At 40.5% G+C, this 22108-nt stretch overlaps 1 protein-coding gene across 1 annotated transcript in view; it reads right to left on the reverse strand.

The window, feature by feature from the left end:
* The window catches only part of FAM83B (family with sequence similarity 83 member B), a 471668-nt gene that overhangs the window by 213287 nt on the left and 236273 nt on the right, over window positions 1–22108 (reverse strand). Inside the window, exon 3 of the mRNA XM_078647970.1 lies at window positions 6182–6346. Within this exon, the coding sequence (XP_078504096.1) occupies window positions 6182–6346 (165 nt within the window). The remainder of the gene's footprint in view (window positions 1–6181; window positions 6347–22108) is intronic.

The following is a 22108-nucleotide window of genomic DNA, read 5'->3' on the forward strand; positions in this document are numbered from 1 at the left end:
CTCTCCAAGTCCCCAATGGGGATACAGCGAGTCCTCAATGGCTTCGAGGTATTTTGTAAGGATCATGGTCTTGAGATCAACGCTTTGAAGACCAAATATATGGTCTCCAACCCTCCATCCAGAACCCGTTCTAATCCGTATATTGGACCAAACATGTTGGAGAGGGTTCGAACTTTTGAGTATTTAGGAATTACCCTAAATGAAAAAATGTCATGGGCACATCAACGAGAGAAATCACAACTAAAGCTGGCCCAAATGGCAGGTGGAATCATCATACTGGTCTCTAAAAACAAATCCTCTTGTAAGCCAGTGGGTCCTCCTTTAGAGATTTACAGAGCACAAGCCAGGGGAGCGGCTATGTACGGGAGTGAACTTTGGGGCCATATGTGCAATCATGACCTGGTTGTAACTGAGAATAAATTTATCAGACAGCTCCTATCACTTCCACCTAGTACCCCCCTATTGCCCATTAGATTGGAGCTGGCCTTGAGACCTCTAGACGAAGATATGGGCCTCCGGCCCCTATTATTCTGGCGTAGTATCTGGTCTGTACCAGAGCTAGCGAACTACAGGCTAGAATTGCAGGAAATTCTTACCCTCCCAAACATCGGGAAAATCCCCTGGCTAAACTATATCAAGAAAGAACCAGGGAAATTAGGGCTATCTACCTTATGGTCTGACCCACTTTCATCATGTCTTAGGGTTACACGGACCCAGCTCATCACTCAGTATCGGGAAAGTAAATTTGCTATCCACCTACAAGGAAGCAGCCTAGGCACCCTAACGTCATCATTTCTACTAAATAAGGACAGCTACAGGTTTGAGACTGTTTTAGATGTTATATCTCTAACATTAATTAGGAAATTGTATCTCCAATGGAGGTATGGTAGTTTACCATTACGGTCCTATACTAGTAAATGGACCGAATTTTCCCCGTCTCATTGCCCAGGGTGTAAATCTGAACAGGAAACTGATTTGCACATACTGTTTTTCTGTAATGCTTATGTCAAGGCGAGGAGGAAATGGATTGTCCCATTGTGTAAAAACTTGGGTTTCTCACACTGTATGCAAGCATATAGGGTTCTCAAGACCGATTTATCAGAGCGTATAGTTTTTGCCTTGGCTAAGTATCTGGGGATAGTCTGGCATAAGAGGAGACATTTTTTTAGATGGGGAATCAAAATGATAAACTATGATCTAAAAAATAATAGTATGTCTGAATGGCTGGTCCTTACACTTGTACATTGATTATATATGTTTTAATGGTTGTATATATCTTAACATGTACTGCTTTTAATGTCATTTGTACTTTTATGGCACATGTTGCCGAAATAAAGATGATGATGATGATGATGATGCTTAAGAGAGACAAATGCAGTACGGCATGCCTCGGTCCAAATCACATTTCTGGACTGCTTCTTGGAAGTCAGCTCAGTCACGGGGCAATAATGGGGCCATGGCCCTTGACAAATATCCTATAGTGCCCAGTGAGGCCCAAGAATGCTCTGACCTCATTCTGGGTTTTGGAGGCAGCCAGGCCATGATGGTTTCTCTTTTGTCCTGAAGAGGTTTTACCTTCTCCCTGCCCACCAGGTGTCCCAAGTACACTTAAGAACTGGGCAAACCCTAACCTGTTGATCAGCTCATCAGCCCGGGGTTTAGAGTGAGCATCTGTTTTGTCACTGAGTTAAGCCCTCTATAGTCCACACAGAACCTCAGTTCAGGTGCGGTGCCCAGTGGGACAGCTTTTGGTATCTGACCACAGGACTGACCAGGGGCTACTGGAGGGTTCTATCAATCTCAACTTCAGCATTATAGAAAACTCTTCCTAAATGTTGGATCTTACCATATCTGACATCCTGCAAGACTTGTTCATAACAGAGAGGTTGTCACCCATGTCCATATCATGGGTACACAGGAGGTTACCCCCAGGGATAAGGGAGAACATGGAGGAGTACTGTACCAGCACTTGGTTACAGTCTCTCTGTTGTACAGGAGTTAGAGTGGTGGAAAAGAATTACTTCCTCAACAGACTCATCTTTCTCCTTACAGTCTTAGAGGTCAGGGAGAGGTTCACTTTCCTCTTCCTCCTCGCCATCTGTCTCCAGCAGCATGGTGACCTCAGACTTCTCAAGTGGGGTTTGAGGTGATTGACATGCTGCACCCAGTGGGATTTAGTAGGTGTGTTGAGATCCACAAGGTCAGTGGTCTCACCATTTTTCTCAATCACATCATAGGACCTAGTCCACCGGTCCTGGAGGGCCTTGGGCTCCACAGGCTTCATCACCCACATGTTTTGACCAGACAGCAAATCCACAGAGGTAGATTTCTTGTAATACCACTCTTTCATGACAGCCTGACTAGCTTTAAAGTTACTGAAAGCTTGCTTCCATAACATAGGCATTGGTTCCTAAAGGCCATCCTATAGCTCATGATGCAGTGGAGAGTTTTCCTAGGAACCTGCTCCCACCCTTCCTTCACCAAGCTCAGACGTCCTCTAACATTGTGCCTAAACTGAAGCTTAAAGGGGCAGAAGCCCACTCCCTTCTGTGGTACCTCCTGGTAGGCAAAAAACAAGAATAGTAAGAGGATGGCCCACTATTACCTCAAGGCCTCATGTAGGTCTCTAATTATGCCCTTCAAGGTCTCGTTGAACCTTTCATCAAGCCCAATGGTTTGTGGATGGTAATTAGTAGAAGACCTGTAGATCCAGTGTAGGAACACTCCTTCCACACTGACTGCATGTATGCGGAAATTATGTTTTTTTCCCCTGTCAGACACAACTTCCTTGGGGAAACCCACTTGGGTGAAAATCCCAATTAGAGACTTTTCCACTGCATGTGCTGTCATGGTTCTCAGACTAATTGCCTCTGCATACCTGGTGGCATGATCCAATGTTGATGCCCATCCTCTCAAAGGATGCGCCCACAACAGGAAGTGGGTTAAGGGGCGGATATGCCTCTGCCCTGTCTTCCCACTAGCCTGGCAGGTCTCACAAGTCCTATGGAATGTACCTGAATTGATCCTGGGCTAATAAAAGTGTGGGACAAGCCTTGCATAGGTCTTGTCTTGATCCAGTTGTCTTGCCAGGGGAATTTCATGAGCCAGCTCCAGTGGGAAAGCTCTGTGGCATTCGGGGACCACCAGGGCCATTGTTGTCCCATGAACAGAAACCTTAGACTCACTGTAAAGGAGGCTGTCCTCCCAAAAACATGGTGAGTACCAGAGGCATTATCTGCAGCATGGGCTTCAGCCTGTTGTCTCATGCCCTCAAGGGTTGAGCACTCTCGGTGCCCTACAGAACTCCTCCTTGGTGGGTCCTCCTACTACATGCCATCGAGCAATGACAGGCAGGTCAGCAAGAGGTGCAATGCCCTGGTCAGTAGGCTCCGGATGGCCACCTCAGTTGCCCCATCCATCTCAATAGGCATACAATCAGGAGCTGATTTCCCATGCCTCCTGCCTTTACCCATTCGTAGCAGCTGGATGGACCATTTTTTCAGGCTCCAGCCCTTTCAAACTCCCATCCTGGGCAGCGATGGACCTTGTCATAGCACAGATCTAATCAAGTAACCCTAATATCTCCACATGAAGCTTGAGCTCCACTTACGTCCAGGCAGTGTGCTCAAGGTCATTACCCAACAAACTGTCCACAGGCAATTTTCTGAAGACCTGACACCCCACTCAAATTGAACAAGGGCCACTGGGTAGTGACCATTTTGTTGTCAACCACCACAATCTGGTTGAATGCATTGGAAATTAACTGCCCTGGGGAACTGACTCCTCACCATAGTCATACTGGCTCCTATATCCCCCAGAGCCTCCTCACCTTGTCCATTGATCGTGACCCATTGCGTATACTTGGTAGTATTTGAGGGCACATGGATCTTAGGAACCATCTAACTGTCAACCAGGGCCACTAGGGTTACCCCACTAAACCCCTCCCCCTATTTAATGCGACAAATTCATCCCCCAGCACTACATTAGCCTCCCTTGGAATCTTTCCTCCAATGGGAGTTAGTGCTCTTTTTACACTTAGGCTCTCCCTTTAGTGCCCATACTCATAGCACTCCCACTAGTTAATGGACTTAGGCTGCTGACATTTGTCAGGGTAGTTTTTCTTATGATGGCCAGATTGGGAATGAGAACCAGACCATTTCCCCTGTGAGTTGTTTCGGGGGGCTTTAGAGAACTCTGCCTTTTGATCTCCTCCTCCTTTTTCTGGTGGGAACCTTGACCACCCTTTTGGGAGTCCCCTAGATGCTTTATTGGACACTCTGCTGTTGTCCCAGATGTCCGCCTCATCAGCAAACTTCCTGGGATCAAAAAGATTACTATCAACCAGGTGTTGGCAGAGGTCTGCAAAACAAAGATCAAGAATATGCACCTTCAAAATCAAGTTGTACATTCCTGAATAATCATCTACTTTGCTGCCCCTCATCCAGCCCAAACTTACAAACCAAGACTGTCTCAAACTGAACAATGACAAGACAGAAGTTTTGATTTCTCCAAAAGAACACCTCGCTGTGGAATTTCACATAGTGACCGAACAAACTAGGACCCACATTCATCCCCAGCACCCATGCCAAGAACCTCGGGGCATTATTGATAGCAAACTCGACATGACCCCCCAAGTCAACGCAATCACACCCTCCTGCTTCCACACCCTGAAGCTGATGAGAAGAATCTTCAAATGGCTCCCAAGCAGCACCTGCAAAACCATCAAACACGTCATCATCACTGGGAAGCTGGACTACAGAAGCTACCTCTTTGCCAGGACCAACAAACAACTCACGAGAAGGATGCAAACCATTCTGAAAATGGCAGACAAAATCATCCTCAACCTGCTGTGCTGAACACCCTTCATGCCATACCTTAAGTAGCATGCACAGTTGAAAATCATCACTCACTCCTGCAAGGCACTACACGACACTGGCCAGCATACCTCAATAGTCACATATCCTTTCACAAACCACCCAGGAACCTCTGCTTAGCTAGACTCCTGCCCATATGCAGAACCAGATCCTACGGTCGGACCTTCTCCTAAATCACCCTTGAAGCGAGAACGACCTATTGATAAATATCAGAGCCTCCTCATCACCTCTGGGGTTCGGCAAGAAGCTGAAGATCTGGTTCTTCAAGTAAAGATGAGGCCTTATGCACACCTGCTCAGCGCCAGGATACCCTCTCAGGTGGTAGTACACATACACTAACATTATGTTTCTAAGTTGATATACTTGTACAGGCATCATGCAAATACACAGTGCGCTGGAATGTTAAGGGCTGATCAAGAGGCCATGAGGTTCTGTAACAATCTAAATTCATAGGATAAACGTGGATATCCTAGGCTTCTGAAAGACACATCTGATTTACATAGTTAGATGGATGTTAATTCCTTTGAAACTGGTAGGTGGTCGGCTAGCGCAGAGATACAGTTGGGGAGTAGATTGCTGTTAACTGTGAACTGGCATGGCTGCCATGATGATTGTCTTGTATGTGTGCCTCATAGGGATGTGGCTAAGGATTTTTAAAATTTGGCATTGGAACTATGCTCACTCTTAGTAGGGATTGTATTGCTGTATTCAGTGCTTATTTGGACCCTTCTCCTACTAAACGGAGAAAATTCAATTTTATGTGTGAAACCTGGAGACATTTTTACTAATGTCCAAAAACATTTTAGTCAAATACATCTTGGCCCATGAAGATCTCAACAATAAGGCTCAAACTAATAAACTACCCATTTCTGATTGTTATAATAAGCCTACACACAACGGTGAGATGGAAAGCACAGCAGCACACATTCAACAACACTTTACTTAGGCTAGAAGTGGTAGCACAAATGATGCAGAACTACATCACTACATTGCTTGGAAGGAGGTCTGTGTAGTCATTGGTGGTTCGGGGTGCTTTTAAGCTACCTGTTAGAGGATGAGAGGATGTGTTACAACAAGCCCTTTTATCAAACTCAAAAGGAAACATGCTGATACATGAATATGTTTTTAAGGTAAAGAGAACTAGGGTTAAACATGCGGAACTTGAATATTTTAGGTTGTATGGCTCTGCAAATACCTACCCAAAATGTGTTGGTTCCCTTTATGAGATAAACGTTATTTCCAAATTGGAAAATGCCTAGAGTATAGGTAGACAGTGATTTTCAGTTGAAAACAGAAAAATACCTTACCCGGTTTCTTTGAACTTGAAATCCCTGTTTCTCTGTCATTTTAAGAAAATGACACATTTTGGAATCGTCAAGCAAAATATACACTGAAATCCCTCTTGTAGAGGCCTCGATGACTTCCTTGAATAAATCCACATCAGTAAACATGTCCATGACAATAGCAATTACCTGCAAATTGAAACATTTGGATAAATAAAAAACATACTCCTAAACATTTTGTACAACATAAAGTATAATTAAAAGAAATAAATCAGCACTAGACCAACATGCAGCTGCGCATTAACATTTTACATTAGTATATGCAATCTAATAGAGAGAAGTTCCTTGTTCACTTAAGTTTTCTTTTCAACACAAAAACAAACAGATTAAAAGACGTAATGTATATTCATTAAAACATTTGTTTAAGCTAAGAAGAGCAATTAATACATTTAGGGATTATAGGAGTAATATAGTGAAAATAAAAATTGTGTTGTGACTGTAACACATCTGTTTCTTAAAATGACCCAGTTTTGCAATGGTAAAGGAGACAATCGTGAATACATTGTGCTGTTAACTGCTAATGAAATACATTGGAAATTCCCATACCTGCCAACTCACACAGTGCCACTATGTGACCCACGATATCAACTCCCTTCACACGGTCTCCATGTGATGAGCCGATATCACACAGTGGCAGGGAAGAGAAGCTGAAAATCACTGTAAACAGTGTTTTTCCAGGTCTTTTTCCAAGGCTTTGAACTGCCATGTTCATTAAGAGGTGTGAAAACATCCCAGGACATCAGCATCAGCAAGTTTTTGTTTTTTTTGTGCGGAGGGAGCTTTCAGGCAGGGTGTGGTTAAAAAGAGCCTTCTAGATAATTCTTGACACGTGGCCCCGCCACCTTCAAAGACCCGCCCCCTCCTCACTGTGTGAGATGGTTCTTCAAGTTAGCAGGTATGATTTCCAGAGATTAGCACCTGAGCTCTAGGTCAGAAACATGGATCAGCAAGACAGCTGCGTGTCTCGAAGTTGTGCGGTCTGCAGCACTTGAACTAACTCAGTGTAACTAACTGAGTTAGGGGTGCAGGTGCAGAGCCCTCTTCAGGGCCTGGCGGACTAGTAAAAAAGCATTAGGATATGGCCCCACGTGTGCATCAGGGGAGCAGATTTTCCAGAATAAAGTGAAAACTTGCAAGGAGTAGCATAATATAGCGTATTTCTGATCAGCATTTGGGCATAGCTATTAATGTTCAAAATATTAAAGTGAGTTTTAAAACCAAGTTATCTAGTTACACTTTACAGCCAATCCACCTAGATATGTAGAGCCACTCTTCATGCATTAACTCTGAGAAATTCTGAATAATATGAATACCCTTTAAACATTAAACAAATAAAAAAACAGGAGACAGGCTCCAGTAGTGTAGTATGGGTCCTAGAGCGAAGAAGGAAATTTTAACTCCCCACCCACACTCAGGGTTCAGTAGGCCTATCTAGCCTCTTGGCACCACTGCCACTGCACCTGCTGCACCAATGGAAGCTGCACCACTGGTTGGCTCTTACTGATCAAGTGCGCCTGTTCTTGATACGCCTCTGTATTTGTATAAGTCATAACATTTCTCCTCCAATCTTATTTGCCAGTGGGAGTGGCATGAAGCAAAATTTTGTGTCCTCTTTGTACACCGATGTTTCAAGAAGTATAAATAATGGACAATACCTCGCTTTTGGTGTCCTCTTCTAAAACATATTTAAATGTGGCAATCTAAAGTTTCTCTCTTTTCAATAATTTAATTTACATAATCTCTTGTTCTTAATATTCACTGACTACTATTCTTTTGGAGAATAAATCAGTAAGCTCAATGGAGCCAAACCAACTCCTTTTCAATAGAGAAAATACAGTTTGTCTTGGAGGCATTTGCAGTCCCAACTCTTTCAAGCTTGACTATTATCAAAATGGACCAAACATCATTTCTGCTGATGCATTCAGGTGTCCAGGTTAATTAATATAGACACACAGGCACAGAGTTACTAATTTGTCGTGCAGTGCAGTAGCAAACCTTTTGTGCTGCATTGTGCAATGGAGGAAAACACATCACAGCATTCATCTATAAAGAATGGCCTGTTGCTGCAGTCATTCTCTGAAAAAGTCAATCTGATTACGTTGCCTTATGTGGTGCACAGCCAACCACCAAGTTAATAAGGTGATTACGTGCTGTCTGACCTAGGATTTACATAAGGGAACCACACATTGGGTGAGTGCTGTGCACCACAGCAGATATGCAATGCATTTATTTGTTTTTATTCAAGAAATGTACACATTTCTCCCTATTTATGACAACATGAAGTAGGTGTTAACCTTTTAAGTGTGGAGGACAACCCAGGTAAAAGATAGGTGATGTTTACCCCAGTCATCACTCGGGGAGGAGACCACAGCCCACTAGACACAAATATTGTTTTTATAGTTGAATCTGTTTACTGTGTATTTCGGGGGGAACCATCCCATTGGCATGGGCATGTGTTCCTCCCAACTCTTGGGCAGGAAAGCTGTCAGCTCCTGGAGGGTGGATTGTTTATCCACATTCTTCCTTCAGGATGGCGGAGTGAAACCCCACTACCAACCAAATGACAAAAGGCTGAAAAAAAGTAAGGGTGTGATTGACCTGCCCACTCATCAGCCTGTGTCCCCCTATCCCCCCACAGCGGCCCATCAGTCTGACTTTCCCCCTGGGGATAGATTGGGGTAGTTTTCCCCCAATATGTCTTCAAGGGAACCGAAAGACTAGATCTCTGTGAAAAAAATAGACCAAAAAACCTTTGAGAGGACTCCCACTGTCCTGTGTTTGATCCATTCCTGGTGTGTGGTCATATGAACAGCCACACATGTGAGGTAGAGTTTTTACTGGGATAAGTATGGGAACACTGGTTGGTAGACATTTTGTGGATCCCTGCAGATTTCATGCTATGAGGAAGATCCACGGTTTTAGGCAAAGTATGAGGCTTGGAGGACACTGTCAGTAAGAATATGTCATGGTATTCATGCATGTCACACCACTCTGAAATCCCCTCAGTGTCTAGATTTCAGGACTATCTGGTTTTGGTATGTTTTCCTCAGTGACTGCCGAACACAGGCCCAAATTCCGCAGCTATCAACATCACCAAGCCAGGTTGTTTTATTTTATACTCAGATTTTATTTTGACGTCTCCATGCCATGTTTTGGGGTGTTTTGTGCTGCAGGCGGTTGGCCTAGCCATAGAAGTGGGGTGCCATTTTTTAGCTGGAAAATTGTGATATGCTGTGTCAGACGAAGTTTGTGGATCCCAGTTACGCTATGGTATATTGATTTATAGAGCACACTAATCACCCAAGACGGTATCCAGGAGCTTGGTCTGGTATGTAGGTGGGAAGTCCCCAAGGTGCTTATATGAGGGCGAGGGCTTCAGATTCTTGCAAAACTTAAGAAGTGAGAAGGAGACTCTGATGTGTTGAGGGAGCTTGTTACATGTCTTGGGTGTGATGTAGGAGAATGATGTGAACTTCAGTCTTGTTTTTTCTGATGATGGGAATGTGTGTGAGTAAGGCAGAACATAGGTGTCTGGTGGATTGGTGATAGTGTATGTGGCTCTTTAGGTCTTTTGGTACTGTGTTGTGATGGGCTTTGTATGTGTGCTTGACAAGTTTAAATTGGCTGCGTTTGTGAATGAGGAGCCAGTGAAGCTTCTTGAGGTGTGGTGTGATGTGGGTGCGGTGTGGAAGATCAAGTATGATTCTTATAGCAGTGTTCTGGATGGTCTGGAGTCTGTATAGGAGTAGTTTGGAGATTCCAGCATAGAGAGTGTTGCCGTAGTTTAGCCTACTGGTGATAAATGCTTCTGTGACTGTCCTTCTGGTGTTGTGGGGCAACCATTTGAAGATATTGTGTAGCATCAATATGATGTAGAAGCAGGCGGTCTACACTACATTGGCTTGAGCCATCATGTTGAGCTTGTCATCTAGGATGATCCCTAGATGTCTTGATAGGTTTGTGGGTGTGGGTGTAGGTCCTAGCTCCGAAGGACATCAGGTGGAGTTCCATAAGGAGGTCCTGTTGGCAAAGACCAGCACTTCTGTCTTGTCAAAGTTGAGATGTAGGCAGTTGGCTCTCATCCAGTCTTTTATCATGATGATGCAGTTGATGAAGTTGGCCTTGGTGAGGAATGTCTTGTAGGTTAGGATGAGGATGAATTGGGTGTTAGTGGTGTTGGAGAAGATGGTGATAGCTTGTGATTGGATGAAGTTGGTGTCATTCATATGTAGAAAAAGGTGGGGGTGAGGAATGATACCTGTGGGACTCCATATATCAATCTCTAGGTCTCTGATGTGACAGATGACAGTCTGACCCTTTGGTGTCTTCCCGTGAGGAAATATGAATCCATTCAAGAGAAGATCCTTGTATGCCACTCTCGTTGAGTCTTCTGACAAGGCGGGCATCTGTTATACTCAGTCCAGGATGATTCAAATGTAGTCAGTGGCTACAATGAGCGCTGTTTCGTTGCTATGGTTCTTTGCAACTCCTGGAAATTTATTTGACAAAAATATGAGGAAAATGCAAGTTTTTAGCCAAAGGTCGAAGGCCACATTGGTAAAAAAACATAATGGGATCAACATGAATCAAACCACCTTGAACTCCCCAGGGTATCTAGTTTTCAAAAACGTCTGGGCTTTGAAGATTTCTCTGGGTAAGGCTGAAATTCCACAGCTACCCACATTGTAAAAAAAGCATTGATTTGGGGGTTTTCTGTTGCAGGCCAAAGGACAAGACACACTAGTGTGGGACCGTTTGGATCAGGAAAAGTGCGGAAGTGCTGGGTGGTAAGAATTTGGTGGATTCCCACAGCATCTGGAACTTTCTCGTACAGGAATGTGAAAAACATGTGAATTTTTATCCCACATCTGAGGTTTGCAAGGTTGTAATGTGTAAGAAAATGTAATGGGATCCGCACAAGTCACTCTACCCTGGACTCCCTTTGGAGTTTAGCTTTCAGAAATGTATGGCTTTTTTAGGTTTCTTTGTGTGAGGGCTGAGCCAGGGTTGGGTGAAATGTGATGTTTACAGGTCACATTTTGGGATGTCAAAGGCGCTAGGCCCAGTATCACATGTGGTGTACTGTTTTTATCAAGAGAAGTGTGGGAACACAGAATATTAGAATATTTGTTATTACCAATTGTTCATCTCTGTATTTGTGGCTTTAAAATTGTATTTGTGTGCAAGAAAGAACACATTTTGCCAAGTGTCCTTTGAATCACATACTAATATGGTCAACCACAAATACAGAGGTGTACAGATAACCACTGTTTCTCAACACAGTATTGTATGCCTATTTTATAGATACATAGGTTTCCACCTGACCCATTTTTGATACATTAGATTTTACCATATGCATTGCCGCATGATCGGTATATAATGAGCAGCACAGTTATTGGCTCTCAGTTCCCAATGTTTTTGAGAAATTTTCAGAACCTATATATACTTTTGTGACCCAAAGGATGTGAAGGTATATTTCTTCTGTAAATTGGACATCATGGCAGCAAATTAGAGATGAAAAACTTGTCACCAATTGCTACTTTGTTCTACTTGTTTTCATTGTTTTTTTTTTTTATTCCAACAGTTTGATTTCTTGGGAAAATGTTTTGGTAGCTACGCAAAGGACGTTTGCTAAATTAAAAATGTTGTCTACTTCTCAAAAATGTATCCCTTTCCGGGGTCACATATAGATTTCATGCCTGTTTCACCTCAAACTGCAAGTAGTTTAAAACCACAAAAAGTAAGAAAAATTGACTACCTCCATGTTTTAGACAAAACTGTGTTAAGTAATATTTTTGGGACACCTCTGCTTGTTCCTGAAAGCTGGAAGAATGGTGACTGCAGTACAGCAAACCTTTCATTTATGTCATTTTAGAAAAAAACATATGTTCTTTCACAGCCCTGTTTTCTCATTTTTACCCCAAAACTAAAATAATCTATGTTTTGGCTATTTCGTCAGTTTCCTCTAGGAGCATTCACAAATCATGAGCACATTTAGTATTCCTAGTATGTTTGAAAAAAAGAGACACCATTTTTGCCTGCATATCTTTAGTGGAAAACAAGTTAGAAAGCACAAAATGCACAAACGTTAAGAAAGCACTGGAAGTGGTTAATTTGTGATGCAAAGCCCAGTTTAGCTATCTCAGTAGATCAGGCTATGTTTGCATTGTTCAGTCCCATTAATGCTCCCATGACGTAAAGCCAGACAAAGTCGTTCAAAGCATTTTTGCTGAGAAAAGGACACCTTTCAAGGACAACACACCTTTTGCACTAGGTAGAAAATAGCATGCACTTCTTGCATCACTTTGTGCTGTGATAAAGCCTTCATACTTTGGGCCATTTATCTTATTAGGGTCATATTTTGTCGCCAATACAATCCATCACATATATAAATGAAAAGATGAAGGAAAGCTTGAAACTTGCCATTGACATCTAGTTCTGAACAACATATTGTTCAAACCTTGTGTTAATCTACACATATAAACATTGTACATCGCGACATAGAAATTCTATGCCCATCGAATATTTAATCAAAATATCTTGATTCAATGAGTTGATGAAGTTTTGGTTAAAAAATATGCGAGCCAGCACAAACCACCCTGTGGCTATTCTCTCCATGGCTAAGTCATGTGTAAGCCGCCTGTCTTTCTCACATGAATATTTTCAATATAGTCATAACTTAAATATTTTTTAAGAAGTTATTCTTCCAAAATTGTTTCGTTCCAATGAATTACCCCGTAATCCATAACACAACCACTGAGAATATATAAGTCAGCATTCGTTGCATTTTTAAAGCAATATTTTCCATATTTTAGCTGGTTTCTTACTGAGCCAATTGGCAATGTAACAGGTCTAAGTTAACCACGCTACTTCTTTGATATTTCCTAACAAGAGAGACCCAGATAAACAGTAAGGGTATATTCTTATTAATAAAAACAAAAAGCCATATTTTCTTGTTCTTTCTGTACATTTCGAAATTAATTGAACGGAGATATTAAAGGAATGTAAGACACAGAATACAATGTTGTTGAGGGGAAAGTGGAAAACATTTAATTTATGTTTAATAAAATCTCTACGTACTATATTTCAATTTTATACATTTTTGCCAAGATTTAACAATGTCTCCAGACTTCATAGCAGAGAAATTCAGGATAACCTCTGGTAATTAATATAGTTTGAGGTCTTGATTCATAGAGTGTCTCACTGTGCCTCTGTTATCAGGCATAACCTCGCCTATTCATAAAAGGTAGTTGACAGTTGTCGCAAGTACCTTCACTCTTAGTTTTTTTTATTAACTTTAATGCTTTTGGGTATTGAATAAAATCATAATGTAAAGATATTCAAAAGTGTAGACTTGAATGTTTTCTGCCTCTAAAACAGAGTTGTACCCAAATTTACGAGTGTAAATTACTCCTGCCAAAAAGAAACAGTAGTAACTCCAGCACCACACATAGCCAACAAATGATATTGCAACACCTAACGACAGAACATAATGGAGGTAAGGACTTAAAATGAGCCCCCTAGGAAATAATGTTAAATGAAAATATACAAAAAATATGGTCACAAATATAAATAAAAAAATGTAAAGTAAAAAAAATAAAATAATATATATTTATTATTTAATAAGAAAATATTCCAACCACTTTCTTGGTATTTCAAATTAGTATAACATTAAGGGTTGATTCCGATTCGGGAAACCCTACGACGATTCCGATTTGTAGCCTTTTCCATACGAATCGTACAAATCCGTCCGAATCGTGTAGTACGATCTGTAGTAAAAAAATACATCTGAATCGTAGCGAATCGTACGAAAAGCAAGGGAAAATCCGTACGATATGGACCCTGAAAGTGAACTGTACGAATCGTAAACATGCCGTACGACCCGACAAGTACGATCCGGACAGGGGACCGAGAACGCGATTCGTACGGGAAACGCCATATGAGCAATTCGTACGGAGAGCAACACATTCACATAACCGCCATACCACTGCAAGCATGGGGGTACGCCCCGTACCCCTATGCTCTGTACCCCTACACATCGTACCCCATGGCACTGTACCCCTACACATTGAATGCCGTGGCACCGTACCCCTACGCACCGTACCCCTGCAAGCATGGGGTGTACTCACGTACCTGGGGGGGTCCGTTTCGCACGCAGTTCGAGTCAAAATCTGCTCTTACGGACGTTTTAAACTCCTGTAGGAAAAGAGTCCTACGGAGTCCTGTCGTAATGAATCGTACTTGCTGGGTCGGAAACAGCTGCTTCGATCCGTACAGACGTCGCGTACTGCGTGTTCCGAAGGCGATTTGTACGTATATGTAAGTCGTACAGTGTTTGGTACGATTCGTACGGAGATCAGCTTTGAGTTCGGATCGTACTTCATCGTACGTATGGGGGTGTTGAAGGTGTATGATTTGTACAGGAAAAACGCTCCATACGGCAATTCGTAGGGGATTTTCCCGAATCGGAATCGACCCCCAAATGCTAGTAAAAAAATGATATTAAATAAAAATTAAATCAAATTCTATACCTAACTTTTAATAATAATAAAACCTATTTTAAAAAAATATTTTTTTAACATTAGGGTGGGAATTTATTTTTTGTTTTAAACTTAAGAGCAAACTGTAAATTTATTAATATATTAAAATTAAGTGAAGTTATAATTCAAAATTAAATGAATAATGCCGTATCATGCTTTCCTTCAGCTCTACATTTCAAATAAATATATACAATTAATTTACAATAGTATTAAACATAAAAATATTGTACTAACTGCAAAGTTTCCAAATGTGTGCCATTTGCTTCAGTAATTAGCACCAGGATTCATCTACCTCAAATTGAGGGACCAAATACCTGTTATTTGCACCCATGCTGAGTGCAACTGGAAGTTTCACATCCAAAATGTCATTTGCACCCCCATGGTGATTTGCTACGTTGCTATTTATTTACAGCTTATGAACACCAAACAATGCAGAGCTCCTTCATGACGATTCAAACTGTTTTTCAAGGGGAGACAGGGACTTTTTGTCAACAGATAGATTAAAGGATACAGTAACTTTAGAGGGAAATTCAAAATACTAAGCAGTTTGTGGCTCCATGTGGGAGTCTATTTCTTTGAGAAAAGAGAAAGGACAACGGTCTGTGATCATAGACACTTTGCAGAAGAAAAAGGTATGAATCCAAACAGGCAAACAATTTACACATGCATTATCTTGAAGAACAGCTCAGTTAGAATGACTTTTAAAGGTGTTTCTCAAAAAATCTCATATTAAGAAAATTGTTTTTTTCAACTCAGCACTTAAAACTATTATCAGTGGTTTGAAAACCTGAAATGTGAACAATTTGCCAATGGAAAATGTTCAGATTAGCACAAAGAAATATTCTGCCTTCTCTTACAGGTCTCAAAATTGTTTTGCCCTACTAGCTCGGTCTGTAGTATTATGCAACATAAACATTTCAGACGAAAGACACAGTAAAAGAAAATAGACTAAGTGTAAGTGTAGGAGGTTTATGTTAGTGTTAATCTGAGAAGGAAACAAAGATCAGAGTGACTGTATTCTGAAGGTTTGATTCTCTAGATTTGTAGCAGACTAGGAGGAAAATTTACAAGGGGATATTGCCACCAGAACATCACTTTTAGTGACGTTCTGGTGGCGATATCCCCTTCTCCTTATTTACAAGATGGATTTCACGTGGTTTAACGCCACCTTGTAAGTAAGGCCCCTTTTCACGCTTCACTTAGCATGAAAGGGGTATGCAATAGGTGTTGTAGTTGGTGTTCTGCTGCAACACCCATTGCTTTTCGACATTGCCTCATATTTACAAGGAAGGGGCAACACCAAAAACTGAGACCAGGTAAAACCTGGTTTTAGGATGGCTATATGAGGAGAAATTACTAATTTCTCCTAGTTGTTGCTCTTTCTATGTGTGCTGCATTCTGCAGCACACATAAATACAGCAAATTGCCTTTAGAGGTTGCTTATGTGCAGGAAGGTGTCGCTTCCTGCACATAAACACTTGCTTCTGCAATGCAGGCAACCTTGCAACATGGCGCAACAGTGCCTGCTCAGGCGCTAGGCAGCATTTTTAGCACCAATGCTAGGAGAAACGCAGGGCTGTGCCGTATTTTGGTAAATATGTTGCATTCCTGTGTGTAAAAAATGTCAGAGTGCGGCGTTACCAATTTTGGAGTACCACCATGCTTCGACATTTTATTGTAAATATCCCCCTTGATCTTAACCTTTCCGATTATGCAGATTTGTTGATATGTCCAAAATATTGATAGATACAATAGTCTAGGAATGGGAGCAAAAATACTCTCTTGGGACAGTATGTGGATTGCATTTATATGAAGAGGCATGGTTTCTAGATATGCAACTTTGGAATGTAGCTAGTTTGATAACTATCATAATAGAGACAGAAGTGAGTAATTCAGTCAGGCCATTCAGGATTACTTTGATTTCATTTAACTGGAGCACCAACTTGTGAACATTACCGGCCTTAGCATCATAGATATTTTGGTTTCATTTAGGAGTTGGCTGATACCACAATATGTGGTGCGTCCATTTGTCCTGCATCTCCTTCCAGAACATGATATGGATTTGAAACAATATTAAATATTGCTAGTCTCAACAAAATGTGTGCTAGCCCTTTTAGCCCTAATTAAGAGCAAAGACTACAGCATGAAAGCAGACAATAATGTCATGCAGTTGCGACAATAAGCTTAAAACTTCACCTTAGGTCAATAAATGACTCTCTGTCTGGGAACACTAAACAAAGAAAGTGATAATGGCAATAGCTGAAATGTCTTATCTTTAAAGTTGCTAAAAAGCTAATTTAATCCCCCTGGCTAAGAGTTACTTTGAAGAATAAATAACAGGGGGACAAGTAGTGAGAACACTTTTCATGGACACAAAAGAAGCGGTTTTACTACAAAAATTGGTGATTACCTTTGTGCCACGAACATATTTATATGTTAACGTTATCAAGGATGCATTGAATTGTGGCCCACCTCATTTGTGAAACAGCATCCTTTACAAGCGTTTAAAATCTCAATTTCCTAAAAATAACATGACTCATTCAGTGAGGCCTGGAGTCACACAAGCACATTATGCTTCACGATATCCAAAAATAAGGCTGCTTTGAGTAAGCATGAGCACACAAGAGACTTAAAATATAAGTTAAATATAATACTAGTGGCAAATAATTCTGTTGACAATAAAAAACTGTCATTTTCTAAGATGCAGTTGTGTTCATCCATTGAAATTCGGTCTTCCTCCCTCGGAAAGTTTTGCAGACCTTTTTCTGAATCCATAACAAAGTCAGGCATATTTAAGTGAGAACATTGCACGTTTTCTAGATATACAAGATCATTAATCTTTCTTTTTAAATTGAACAGATCAAATTACAAATTGGTCCTGTTAATATTTACATTTCAGTAACTGGGGACAGAACTTTTGGATCTGTGTGCAGATCGTCCACAATACCCAACTACTGAAGGTAAGTACCATAGTAATGTATTAAAAGGTTAAAAGGCCCAGCAACATCTAAGAGGTTGGAATATGTAGAGGTGATACAGTCAATAAATGTTCACTTTCGCATGTGTCTTATAGCATTTATGGAAGATACTGAGAAGAAATTAACTGTGCATTGTTAGATCCTTTTGCGTTCTGACGAGACAGCGTTATATGCGTTGGCTCCACCAACATTTTGGTTCCCCTGAGTACAGCATTTGAATGGGCCAACTGTGTGCTTCCTCCCAAAGGAATGTTTCTATTGCAACTTTTAGGCATGTACTCAATACACTAGAGTGGTTGGTTATGGTGGCAAGGCAGTGATCATAGCTATATGCTTGAACTATTTATACTGAACTGTTACAATAAAGGCAGTAGGCCTGATGTGTTAATTGTGTAAAGGGTATGATCAATGCATTTAAGGATGGATTGCGATTACTCAATATCAAATTCTGCAGAGAAGGATTTTGTTACAGGAATCTAACAGATCGCTATAGCAGGGGAGGATTTTTGTGTTTTGTGTTGGTTACTTCTTGTAATAAACTGTGGAGATAAAAGATTTGGTCTCTGATAATCCTTGCTAAACTCTCTTAAGAGATTTAAAATTTTGCTTAGTCAACTGTAATTGTATATATCTTTGTAATTGTACCACTCTGTGCCTGATGGTTGTCATGTGGTACAGCACACAGAGTTGACCGGAGTTGACTATGGTGAGAAAGCCTTATGCCTAATTGATGAGTTGGAATCTGTTAAGCAGATGCCACAGGTCTGGTCTTTTTTTTTAAGGAACGATATGACATAGGGACCAGTACTGATTTATTTATTGTGAACTGTGTTTGCTGAAGCCAATTGACCTCTAACAGTGGATTGTTATGACAAAGTCTATAGACAGGTTATTATGCCCATTTAATCTCATCAGCTACGACAAAATGAAAGTGTTTTGGGGCTGGTCACCCACTCTGAGAAACTCTGTATTTTCATTATGATAATTCTTGTTAGGCCCTATTGAGACTGATTGTATATTGGTTTACCTATTTTTATTTTGGTATGTTTGTGGTTTTTTAACCATATGCATGATGGTTGCCGGTTTATGACACTTTCAGTTGGCCTGTGTTGGTTATTGTGTCAAGCTAATGGTAAAGGCTTTAAGCGTTATTGGATCACTGAGAAAAGTCATGTCAGATTTATTGGGAAAAGCTTGAATGCTGAACATTCAAGGGTGGATTGTATTACACTGTGCTGAAGCCTGTAAGCAGGTATATTATTACTCAGAATCTCGCATATTACTGTAGGCAAAGGATTCACAGTTGGTGTCCAAAATGAGCAAACTATGGTGAAAGATGATTTGTGCAACTGTAATTGTCTATATATTTGAAATTGTATTATGGCATACCTGATGGCAGCCTAATGGGGAAGCCTAAGCCCAACACTGTTGCTCTAAATATGTTATGGTGACAAGCCATTGATAAAGGTTATAGACCTGATTGTTTATCATGAAAGTTATGATAGAGGCACTAGGCCTGATATATTGGTTGTGAAAAGCATATGTTAAAGTCAAAATGCATTTAATGGAGAAATGCTACCATTCTATATTAAAGCATTAAGATAGGTAAGTTGTTTCATGGACTCTCACAGATTACCTTAGTAGGCAAAGGCTTTGGTATTGGCCCTCCGTGGCAAATCGTGGATGTAGAAGATTCACACTGGAAAAATCCTTGTTAGACCCTCTTAGGAGAAATAGTATTTTGGTTTGACAACTGTACTTTTGTATAGTTCTGTATATGTATCAATGTATGCCTAATGGTTGTCTTTTGGGAAAGCATAGGGTTATACAGTAGGCCTATATTAGTTATGGTAACAAGCCAACGATAACAGCCATAGGCCTTGATGGTTTAATAGCAACGTTAATTTCAGATACAATATGTCTGATCTGTTTATTATGAAAACCTATGACAAACGTATTAGGCCTGATGTATTAACAGTTTAACACATATATTAAAGTCATTAGGCTTTTAAGGGCAGATTGTTTTTGCATTTTGTAAAATACTGCAAGCATGCATTTTGTTGCTTAAAATCTCACAGATTACCTGTGTAACAAAGAGGTTTGTTGTTGGTTACCCCCTTGACTAACCCTAGTAATAGAAAATGTGTGCTTTAATAATTCTTGCTAAACTCTCTTCTGTAGCCCTGACACACTTAGCTGTTTACTAGGATCTTGTACAAAATAATTAAATATTGCATACACTCGTATATGTATAAATATATCCCATATAGATACACAGAGGGCTGCTGAGCCAGTCTTCTTATACCATCAGTTTGTCTGAGTGTCATTTACACTCTACTTCCATCCATTATAGCTTCATGCATGGAGTAATGGTTCAATCCATAGCATTCACTGCTTCATTGCCCAGTAAAGTACAACATTTTTTGAACACATGCATATCCACTATTTCTGAACACATGCACAATCACCAGAAAATGAGTGCGCTTCAGTGTCAAGTCTAGTTGGCCAGTCCTTTAGTGTTCAATTTCCCTGTTTTATCGTTACCCTTTCATTTATTAGCTTCTTTCCTTTTTAAAATGCATTACAGAGCTGCCCAGGCAGTGTTGCTGGCTGCTAATTTCATCTGCTTTGTGCTGCATTCCATGTGGCCTCTTCCTCTAAACCAGACAACCATTATGGAATGCTGATGTTCATAGTGTATCATTGTTTTACCGTTACAAGATGGTCAACATACTGGTTGTAAATGTGGCGGTCAAGCTAACACGTTAAAACAGTTATAAGCTAAATAAAATACCAATGTAAGATGGACATCCACTGCTATATTTGCCAGCATATTTCTGACAAATTTAGAATGTAGCATGGCTTCTTTTTTCTACTGTTTTTTTTTCATTTATGTTGCACATGCTGTTGAGTTTGTGTGAGATTTTGGTTGTTTCAGAGGGAAATTCAAGACAAAGTCAGTGGATGGATGAATGAGTGCAAAGATGAGTAAGAGAGTGCATATATGATGACTGAAGTGCTTAAATCCATGATTGATATGAAATGCACTTATAAACCAGAACGTTTGGCATTGTTAATGCTTGTTTCTACATTCATCACATTTTGCCCATTGCAGGCCTTAAGGTGGTAAACTCATTGCCCCACCTCATCCATGTGATCCTGCCATGTTGTCCTCAGGTTTGTCCAGAAGTGAACTCTAAAGAACAGATGGTAACTACCTGCATACAGTTTGCACACCGTGAATTATTAGTGAAGCATTTACATGTGTGATCAATAAGGTGCATGTGTCAATGACGAAATGACTACATTACTATATTGTCCACCAATTGATGAAACACACCTGCAAACCAGTTAACTTCTTCACAGACCCCCATCCCAGTGGTCATGGCAGAATGTGTACCTAGCCAAACTAGAAACATCTTCATGTTCACCTCTTTTGTTTCAAGTATCCCTTTGTGTTTACAAACTCAAATCACAAAGGAGCTAGCCATTTAATAGACATTTGCGATGTACTAAAATATGTTATGCCTCTAGCTACCAAAATTCATCTTATCCAAGTCCACCTGCAAAGTTAATCAACATACTCTTTGCACAACATGCCCTATGAATCCCTCAAACTACATAATGTAGACCCATTGGGGCCTGGGACTGTTAGGAAATATTTAAAGGGGTACCACAGTATATCCCTGTATATAATATGGGCTGCTTAACCAATTATCCAGGTTATTTAGCATGTCCTGGTTTGTACAATAGCATAAACACCAGATAGGTAAATTAATAGGTCGTTTATAGCAGATCAATATAAATGTATCTCTTCTTAACTGAAAAATTTGAAATATTTATGATGAGTTTAAGCTGATTTTCATACCCACAGCTAGAAAACATTATTATATCTAGTTAAGAATCAGTGGGACCACATCTCTAGACGTTTGTAGTGTAAGGAGTCTATTTTCACAATTTAGTTAAATAGAGCCCAATGATGCTTAAACAGTACGCTACATTTCATACGTTGCTTTGTTGGAATTATTGACAGCTACACTAACTACACTATGTACTATTGTATGAATATTGTAGTTTAAGAGTGAGGGTGATGGTTACATGGGGTATGTACATGCAGCAGCTTGTTCATCGTGTCGTGGTATGTCATAATGGTATGGAATGTCAGGCATGCATACAAAGGGTTACGTGTAGAATGTTAGGGACTTTTACGTGTTGGAAGTTGAATCATTCCATTCATAGTGTTTGCCATTGGATTGTGGGCCTTTATTTATTATTTGTGAAAAAAGCAATTCCCAAGAAGAATTCTGGTTTCTGGTTCAATATTTCATCGCTACAGTGACCTATATGAAGACCTCTGGGTGTGTGCTTTCCTG

Source organism: Lissotriton helveticus, chromosome 6, assembly GCF_964261635.1.
Source record: "Lissotriton helveticus chromosome 6, aLisHel1.1, whole genome shotgun sequence".
Lineage (NCBI taxonomy): Eukaryota > Metazoa > Chordata > Amphibia > Caudata > Salamandridae > Lissotriton > Lissotriton helveticus.